Source organism: Fundulus heteroclitus, chromosome 17, assembly GCF_011125445.2.
Source record: "Fundulus heteroclitus isolate FHET01 chromosome 17, MU-UCD_Fhet_4.1, whole genome shotgun sequence".
NCBI lineage: Eukaryota > Metazoa > Chordata > Actinopteri > Cyprinodontiformes > Fundulidae > Fundulus > Fundulus heteroclitus.
Window position 1 is genome coordinate 7,097,838 of NC_046377.1, and position 10,338 is coordinate 7,108,175.

Here is a 10,338-nt window from a genome sequence, read left to right on the forward strand (position 1 = left end):
CGTCACCGGGCCACGTACGGGGAGACGCTGCGGCGACAGCCAATCAGGGGGCTCACCCGGAGGTAGGGGAGAAGACGTGCAGTAGGTGATGTATTTATTCTAGAACATGGTGCAAAACTCTAGACGAACTCTCAGAAACGTATTCAGTTATATATTATGACCCATACGATCTCACAAATCTGTCCGAATAAAATACATTTAATCTCTTACGAACTCTACTTGAAATATCACATTCCCCCAAAGCAAAAAACAAAATAAATAAATAAAACTTTCATATATATATATATATATAGTTTATTACTCATTTTGTAATGATACTAAATCCACGCTTTTTTTATTGTAAGTTTTCTCATGATTTTTGACTTGAGGATTTTGATCCGTCAGAATGAAGTTATGCAATTACTTTTGGTAAGTTTAAAAAAAGATTAACACAAACGAAAAAAAAAATCTTTCTTGGTTAACACTGTTCTAATTCTTGGCAATACATATGCACACAGATCCAACTTCTGTATATTCTGAAACCAATGGAAAATGCAAATATCAAGCAACTTCTAATATAGAAGAATATAGTCAAGAAATCCTATAATTTTACTGTTAATTTTGGTTATGGTTTTTGTTTACTGCACCTATGGCCCTAATGTTTAAATTATGAGTACAAATGCCTTGTTTGTATACAATTGTTCAATAAAGTTAAATGGAAAAACAGGGTTCAAAACCGCTCCGTGATATGGCAAGCCATTTTATCATATGACGGTAATGCTGACAACACAATTTGTGGTCTTCTGACATTAGGATGACGGAGCCATTAAAAATGCTGTTTATCCTACCCACAATCAATATTTAAACTGTCTTAAGCTTCACTTTTCCAATTTATGTTTTCAACGGAATCAACAATGCATTTGTTGCTTGACATGGGTTGAGGCTGTGGATCAGTTTACCGCTTTATTATTCCACACGGTCATATTAATTTCATTAAAAATGTTAATGAAGACAAACATATTTTTAAATAACAAATGAAACACGTTAATGTGGACAATTAAGCACAGACTGGTGTTTTTAAGCCTTCATTTCTATTAATTATGAGGATTTTCCCCTTGGCTCATGAAAACACGACATTTAAGTATAGAACATTACAGCAGGCCATTTCATTACAGACTTCACATTAAAAGCCAAAATATTGTGCAAAAACGGAATTAAAACCAATCAACAAAACTGTTTTGTGTTTTTGGAAAAGTAAAAAAAATAATTGAAACAAGGGAACTAAACTGGCAAATTATATCATAACATTTTATATTATGAAGATTCTACCCTATTTACTTATTCATTTATTTTGGATTTGGGGAGTTTCTGCCATTTTTTCTGAGCACTTCTCTGAAGTTTTAATTTTTTTTAAGTGACCCATTAGATCTGATCTCCCCCTGAAGGATGGAGGTGGTATGGCAAGCAATTTTCTCAAAGCCCTGCGTAATGCACGCTTTTGTTTTTTTTTTGCCAATTTACCAAAATACTAACCTGACAACAGCCAGCTGCATGTATCGCTCCGCCTAGCTCCACTCACATACATCTGGGACACGGCTCATTGAAAATGATTTCCCCAACCAAATTTTTGGTCTGGCCAATCAGGACGCAGGGCGGGTGTTTCATGGATGTGACGTAGTGGAGAAGCCACCGTGAGATTCCAACAACAATGGCGGCTCGCATCGAGGAAGCAAGCGTTAGCATTGATGCTGCTATTTCTTCCGTGTTGTCCAATCTACCTAATATTGTTTCATTAAAAGAACATCAGAGAACGGCTCTGAAGGCTTTTGTTGGTGGAAACCATGTTTTCGCCCTTCTCCCGACCGGATTTGGCAAGTTTTGTTTTCCGGGGCGCGTACGCGGACGCGCCCCGGAGCGGTTAGCGGTTAGCGCTAACCATATTGGGAGGCTTTTAGTCCTCAACGCGGTCGGCGCGGGATCGACTCCGACCCGCGGCGCTTTGCCGCCTGTCTTCCCCCTCTTCCTGTCAGCTCACTGTCAATAAAAGGTGTGCCACTACAGTGTTTCCCGCAGGAATTTGCTTATGCGAGGCGGACCGACTCGCGGGGGGGGGGGATGACTTTTTCTCCGCGGAGCGGGGGTGGACGACACGTTTTCCGCGGCCGCCTCGCCAAGATAGCGCTGCGGGAAACCCTGCACTAGAGCCGCAAACACATAAAAAAAAAAAAAGGTTTTTTTTTCCGGCGTCGGTCTCATCAGCGTCACGGGTTAGCTTCGGTATGAGTGGTTGAAATAGCACGTTGATAAAGATGACAGACAAGTGGCTTATCCAATCATATGCAAGGACTTTTGATAAGGCCCAGCCTTCAGTAAAGGCAATGCCTATGGCAGTGTCCCAGATGTATGTGAGTGGAGCTAGGCGGAGCGAGACATACAGCTGGCTGTTGTCAGGTTACCAAAATACTGGGCCTGATAACTAAAAAACACAACATGCGGTTTAAGCACGGCGGAAAATCTAAGAAAAAACGGTGGGTGCTTTCAAGCATATAGCACATTTCCAACAGAGCTGGAAACTAAAAGAGTAAAGATTTGAAACAGTAAAAGACAAGAAACAGTTTATTCAAAATGACACAGAATTCACTTTTTTTTTTACAGTCAACATATGTTGTGTTATAAAAACAAAACAATTTATGTCCCATGTTAGCCTTGTGTGACACGTCTACATAATAATGTTTACAGCTATTTTATATTTGTGTTTATTCCTATTTCTACAACAAAGGATAACAACAACTCTAAATAGTGTAAATGCCACAGAAAGACTTCCAATCATTTGTCATATTAGAACAACAAAGACGTAGCAATCACCTAATATAAAATAACATTATATTTTCTTTATCTATCAAATATGTGGTCAATATTATGTGTACTTAAATTTTAAATAGTTTAAAAATGGCACATTACTTTTAGAAATTGTTTAAATCCCCCCCTTGTTCCTTAGTGTACAAATACACCAAGCCCAGCACTAAACTGGCTTCGTATCTCCTGAGTCCATAAGATCGCTTTTAGGTATTAGAGCGGGTAAAGATATGACATTTCTTTTTATTTCCCGCTTCTTTATTGTTGCTCCTGCATTTGTGAGGAGAAACGATGAAGACTTTGTTGCTTATAGTTATTTCTTAAGACGTGGTGTTTATGAAGCAGTGGTGGGGCTTCATAAGCTGGAGTCTCTCTCTGAGACAGGAAAGTAGCCGTTCGACGCTCTGGTTGGGTTGTCCTCGGGAACAAAGATGGCCAGTAACCTCTCCTGCTCTCTTTTGGTTTTAGGCAAATCGTCGGATGGGGTGACGAGCGCCTGGATGCGCTGTAGGAAAATAAATAAATGAAAATATATGTAAAAAAAAAAACAACTAAGAATCTGTAGCATCAGATCTGCAAAGCTAGTAGAGACAGTAGCAGTTTTGGCATATGGCACAAACACCATGTAAACAATAGGACTTATGTGTTCCTGGACCACTTTTCTGCTGCATGTCCAGTCAGTGGGGAGTTAGTGCCCCCTGCTTGTGGCTGAAAATCAGGCAACCAGGTTAACTCCATCATCAGTCACATCATAGAGGGGCGAGTTATTCAGTGGGGTTTCTGTGGATGTGTGCATCACTGAAGCAGCCCCGAAAAGGGAGAAAATAGCAGTGGATGTGGAGGACGGCAGAAGCAGGGACCGCCCTGGGCACCATTCGTACAGGAGACGTCCCCACAAAAGACATGTAGGCGTCAGTGAATGACTCGGGAGGCCTTATTTGTGAAAGGGGCACGAATACTTTTTGCAAGACGCTGGAAACAAAAGATTAATGCTTCAATCCAGAGGATCGGCATACCTCTTTGAGGGTACCGTGTGCGGTGCCGATCTTGTACGCCATCCAGAAAGGAATGCAGACCATGGAGGAAAGGGCGAGCAGCCAGCCTATGACGTAGCCCCACCACGGATATACGTACACGTTGTTGTACTTAAGAGGGGTGTATTTTATGAGGGAGAAGGCAAATGTCCCCTGCAGAGACAAAAAAAATAAAAAATAAGAATTTCAATTGTTATAGAAAAAAAAACAACAGTAATTTAAGTATTTGCTGGGCGATAAAGCCCGCTCTCAGTTGTGGCAATCGTTTCTGCACAAGCCAAAGTTCTGCCGAGGCTCACAATGCACGTGGCTGGGGTGAAGAACAACCAGCAGTACTTGATGTAAGGTCCCGGGCGGTAGCCAATCATGTCCTCGATGTTGTCGTAGAAACGATCCGCACCTGCAACGAGGGCACATGTGTCAGCGTTAAAGAGAAAAGCAAGGAATGATCGGTTGAGTGCTTACCATAGACCCAGGCGATACAGACGGTCTCAAAGATGGACATGAGGAGAAGACACATGCCACTGGCTGCATAGTAATCAAAGAGCTGGAACACATACATCCCTCCCTGGAAATATAAATATAAAACAGCAGGTCACCTTGTGATCCCTTGTGGAAAATGTATATGTGAACCCACATTTCTTCTTACACCAAAAAAAAAAAAAAACATCAAACAGTCTACAAATCACATTTTCATTCACTACCAACTAGCCACTGCTGTTTACCTTGAGCCACAGATCAAAGTGACATCGCGGACTTTGCAAGCAATCAAAGAAACCCTAAAACATGAGCTTAAGTTGGAAGCTACCAGCTTATGCAGCTGGTCCACATATGGTCCTCAATTGTTTGTGGTGCATATCTAAATATGTAAAAGAAAAAATTCCTTAGAATACATTATTTATTCCAGTCGTATCATCACACAGTTGAAAAATCTAGAAAAAAAACTAAACCCTGATCCCACGGTTACTGCCACCCCTGAAAGTAACTAAAACATTTTTGTATTATTTTACCTCACATCATGATGAGTTGTTTATTTTTTTTACCAAGATTGTTAAAATTAATATTAAGATGACTTACTGTTTCCTTGAGGTATAAAAATTAGATGAGACAGAGAACATTTCTCTTACACTGCAAAAAGGGAACTAAAAGTATGTAAGATTTTTTTGAAATTAGTGTATTTATCCTTGATTTGAGTAGGTAAATAAAATGATCTGCCAATGGAATAAGATTTTTGTACATAAAATAGGAACAATCCATCTGTATTGTCTTATTTCAAGTTCAGTATATCTAATCATCTTATTTTAGGGGTCAAAATACTCATTCCATTGGCAGATAAACTTATTTACCTGCTCAAATCAAGGACAAATACACTAATTTCAAGAAAATTTCACTTATTTTTAGTTCTGTTTTTGCAGTGTATAGTAACATAAAGCAGGATAAGGACATCGGTTTATCTCTGCAGAATGTAGATGATGGTCACCAGCTCTCCCTTTGATGCTATCCGTATGGCAAACGGCTATTGGAACGGTTTTCCAACTCCTTCTGCCACCTTTAGAGGGACTGTGTGCTTTGGTCGGATCAGACGACAGAGCTTGTCAACAGCAAACAGTCCAGAAAGTAGGGGTGAATATGTTGAACAGCTGCTCGTGTCCCCTGTTAGGTAAGGTGGAAGCATGGCGATGCTGTGGTTCTTGGAAAAAAGGTTTTTATTCCTGAACATTTGAAATAAAACTCCAGCTGCCTCCGCTAAAGAAATCACTCATTCTTTCAGCAGGGTAATGATCCAAGATATGTAAACCAGCCGACACAAAGTCAGCTTTCATCCACGAACATCTCAGCCTCCAGCTCTAAATCCGGAAAACCTGTGGGATGAACCGGAGAGAGAGGTTCTGGAAGGAGGAATGGTCAAGCATCTTTCTCCCTGCGCACTCCATCCCTGCGACATGTAAGGAGAGAAGGTGGCTGTACTGCCGGGAAAAGTGCGTATTTACCTCCATGAGCATGATGAGGCCCATGAGGAAGGAGAAGAGCACCACCCCTAAGAGGAAGAGCTCCCTGCGGTTCTTGCGCCGGAACACAGTGGGGTACATGTCTACGACGGCTGTGACGAGGCTTTCGACGCACACAAACTGATGGGAAGGGAGAGAGTTAGGTAAGCAAGCATCAGCAAATACGCCGGACACACAGAACTCCTTTTTGGTCAGGGCGGCCCGAAAAATGGTGGCCAGCTGCCTAACCTGGCTGTCCAGGCCCAGGAAAACGATCATGACGAAGAAGAGAGCGGCCCACAAGGGAGAGAAGGGCATCATGGACACGGCACGGGGGTAAGCGATAAAGGCCAGGCCAGGCCCTTTTCAACAGACAAAAAAACAAAAAAAACAGAGTTTATCAGAAATATTCATTCACCTTGTGCTTTTTAATTTAAAGCCACAAGCTGTAACGCATTTAATATTGAGATTTGACATGAAGCAAAAGAGTGCATGTTTGTAAAGTGGACAGAAAAGGCATGACTAGTCCTTCTGACGCTGTTTTTGTCTAACAAACCTCTGAGGCCTTCACAGAACGTCTGAATTTACAAAGATCGAAAAGCAGGCGATCCTTGAAGGCGCTTGGGTTGCGGTGGATCTTTTTAGAGGCATCAGAGTAAAAGGGGCTGAACGCAGCCCGTTCAGATTTGTGCTTGTAAAGAATTGTGAAAAAACATGAATAACGGTCCTCCGACTTCATAAAACGAGCAGCACTTTCCGCTTCGTCAACCCCTTTGAAAGCGGCTGCGCCGAAACCACAGGCCCCGCTGACGCTCTAGTGCTGCGCGTTCGCCTCACCAGACTCTGCCACTTCGGAGATGGGGACGTTTTGTTCGTAGGACATGAAACCCAGGATGGAGAAGATGGCAAAGCCTGCCACGAAGCTGGTGCTGCTGTTCAGAAAGCAGAGAGCCAGGCAATCTCTACAAAACACACACACTTAGGCCATTAAAATCAGTAATTTCATGTCTGACATAGGTAATAAGGTTATCAGGGAGGACACTTTGGGACAGGCTGAGATACCTGTAGCAGTTGTTGTTATATTTGTTGTAGCTCCCCAGAGCGGTCAGCGAGCCAAGGCAGATGGCGTAGGAGAAGAAGATCTGGGTCCCAGCGTCCATCCACACCTAACATTAAGGAAGATCAGAACCTCTCTCAGACATGCAGCAGTCTGAAATGTTTCACAGTTTATGTACAGTTGTGTGCAAAAAGATGGGAAGAATTCCCCTTTTCTGTCAAAATTAACTGAGTAGAACTTGAACTGATCTCTAAGATGTTTCACAGTAAAAAATATATTATCATCAACATTCTCAGCAGCCCTAGACTTTGAGTGAATTTTTAAACCGCAATCGTTAAATCAACTTTTAGAGGCTATTGTATACTAAAATCATTTAAAGCTTAGCAAATAATCTAATGCTTTTTTGAACGATAAGAAGTCATGGAGAGCTCTGTATCACAAGAACATAGATGTTCTTTTATTGACTTAACGCGAGTGTAAGTAAAAATACCTAAAATAGGCGAATTGTTCGAGTAAAATGGTCATTCAAAATGGTTCCAGAAAGAAAAGATTAAGCAGAATGAATTTTCAGTTGCATGACAAACAAAAGAAGTCAGGGCATGAGGTAAAGCACAGCGGTGGATTGATTTTTAGGGGCTGTCCGTGGCACAGATAAATTAGCGGGTGTGGTAAATCGGCATGTAAATCTTTATTTTATTTTTTTACAAACAAAAGGACAGGACCGTTTTTTTTTTTTCTGTTTTAATCCTTGACGCAGCCACCTTTAAATGGTTATTTGTAAGAAAGGCATCTTATTAATCCTGCCTCAGCATTCACCATCACATCATGTTCGCCCAAACAACAAACAAATACCCGGATTTTCACAGGTGGTGAAGCTGAACGATGGCCTAAACTGATTTTTGCAAGACAACTCAAGCTAATGTTAACCTGGACTGGTTCGCCTTTTAAGGCTAGCAAAAAAAATAAAACAAGTCAACGAGAGAACCAGAAACCCATCTGGGGGAGAAGTAGGCCGATCTAGGCCAAGAGGAGCATGTTTGGGGTCTCGTGTCCTGCGCAGCTCATTCCTGGCACAGTTTGTGTTTACAGTCTCAGCGATGGCGCGGCCCTGTGACCGCCGCCTCTTTCCGTGAGAGCAGATGGACCCAGCAGAAACCTGGCTTCCCAGCAGAGAGCCATGGGACATCTGGACATCTTTGTCCTCGCCGGGCTCGGGGCAGATAAATGAATCTGTGCGAGACGCGTTCCCGTCGTGGACGGTACCTGCGGATCAGCCAGTCGCCCCAAATCGGGGTACAGGTAGAACTGAATGCCGATCCCGGCGCCGGGCAGCGTGAGTCCTCGGATCAACAGCACAATCAGCATCAGATAAGGAAAGGTGGCGGTGAAGTAGACCACCTATGTCGGCAAAGGACACAAGGGTAAGAGACACGCAAACACGAAACCTTCCAAAACAAACACCAGATGTCCCCCCTTCACGTACGCCCCCCACCCACCACCCCACCCCCCCACCCAAACACACACATCTGTGTTTTCTGGTCAAGTTCAGACTGGGACAAGCCTTGGTTTTCTCCTCCGACCCACCTTTCCGGTGGATTTCACCCCCTTCCAGATGCAGAAGTAGCACATGACCCAGGCGATGAGCAGACACAGGGCCAAGTCCCAGTTCAGAGAGCCCATGTGGTCTATGCCGGGGGAGATCCGCAGCGCTCTTCTCCTGCAGGGTCAGGCACACATCTCCGGGTAAGACAAAAAAAGCGGCTACACACGAAAGAGAGTCCCCAAATGGAGCCGGAGAAGCTTGAGAAACTCACTCCCAGAACTCTATGACAGGAGAGGTGATGTTCAGGTTGACCGTCTGTGCGGCTGAGGTGTTTCTCCTCTGGAACTCCACACAGTTTTCTGTCGGGGGGGGGAATAGAGGTAGAAATGAGGCCTCCAGATGGCGCGACAGAACATTTGAGGGGGATCGTCGCTCGTCCACATTCGTTACCCGTGTTCCATGTGTTGTTGCAGGACGACCAAGGCAGGTCCCAGGAGAAGGAGAAATAGAGGTAGAAGATCCCCCAGGCCAGAACGATGATGTAGTAGAAGTTCAGCAGAGTCACAATCACCTGAGTACCGTAGCCCAGACCTGCAGAACGGGTGATTAAGGAAATGGAGCAGAGCTAGGCAAAAAAAACATCCCAAAAATGTGTCAGCAGACATACAAAAGACACCATTGTCTGGACAGAATAGAGAATCGGGGACTTCTCCCACAATGCTCACAGATACTCTCTACCTAACCTGTTTGACATTGAGCAGTTTCCAGATGTGCCACACCTGTCAGATTTGTTTGACATAAAGTCCCCCAAACTAAACTTGACAAAACACAGGGAGGTTCAACAAGCACGAATCATTTTCCCCCAACTACTCCCTTACCTTCGAAGAGGGGACTGATTTTTCTCCAGCAGGTGATTCCTCCCTGACTGGTGTACTGACCCAGGGCGACCTCCAGGAAGAAGACGGGAACGCCGCAGGTGAACAGGAAAATCATGTACGGGATCAGAAATGCACCTGCGTGTCGAAAGAGGGCCTGGATTACTCGTTGCACGCATCACCCTTAACATTGGAGCCGTTTGATCCTGCGTGATTACACAGAAACTAAACCTGGATGTATAAAAAAATAAAAGTGTTAAGATTAGTGGCTACAAGCTCGGGAGCTTCTTTTCCACAAGGCGCCGGGCGAGCTCAGATTTCCACGTCTCTGCTGGAACAGCTGCTGCGAGCGAGGGGCAACAACAGCTGTCTGACCCCGCGCTTTGACCTGAACCCTGACCCGGCATGCCGCCCCACGGAGGAACAGAGAGACAGGGGGGACACGGTGTCCAATTCAGCAGAGACACCCTTCCTGGGCTGGATGCAGTCCCTTTAGATCCCTCTCAGTACAGAGGGAGAAGGCTCAGGAGGTAAGACTGACCTGCTGTAGCCGGTTTTTTTTAATTTTATTTCTATATATGAGCCGATTGTGCTCCACGCAAAACACTTTCAAGCTCTACGCTCACCGCCGCCGTTCTTGTAGCAGAGGTAGGGGAAGCGCCACATGTTGCCCAGGCCGATGATGGAGCCGGCCACCGACAGCACGAACTCTAGCTTGTTGCTCCACTGACCCCGCTCCTCCATCTTCTCCTCCGAGGGCGGAGGCACGTCCATGATGCGGTTGTTGCCGTTGGGATGGCCTGCCTTGGCTCCTGTGGGACCGGCGGGGAACGGCGGTCAGGACACCAGCGCCGACCAGAGGGGGCCGATTCTGATTCAGTGGGGCTGAAAGCTTACCTTTCATCGCTGCGTGACCTTCGAGCGTCTCAGGGTTGAAGGCGTTTGCCGATTTTGATGTGGGGAAAGCTCCAGGTTTTAGTATTTAACGTGGCTGGCGAAAGGGGGC

At 44.5% G+C, this 10,338-nt stretch overlaps 1 protein-coding gene across 1 annotated transcript; it reads right to left on the reverse strand.

The window, feature by feature from the left end:
• Positions 1-2,579: 2,579 nt before the first annotated feature.
• LOC105933847 (sodium- and chloride-dependent GABA transporter 2) lies at positions 2,580-10,338 on the reverse strand. Its single transcript, XM_021322050.2, is given in 15 exon segments — positions 2,580-3,340; positions 3,852-4,022; positions 4,169-4,269; positions 4,335-4,437; positions 5,861-5,998; positions 6,107-6,219; positions 6,695-6,819; positions 6,920-7,023; positions 8,178-8,312; positions 8,499-8,631; positions 8,729-8,817; positions 8,819-9,048; positions 9,336-9,470; positions 9,959-10,144; positions 10,230-10,338. Coding segments are annotated over 15 exon segments (1,920 nt in total). The 5' UTR covers positions 10,237-10,338; the 3' UTR covers positions 2,580-3,190.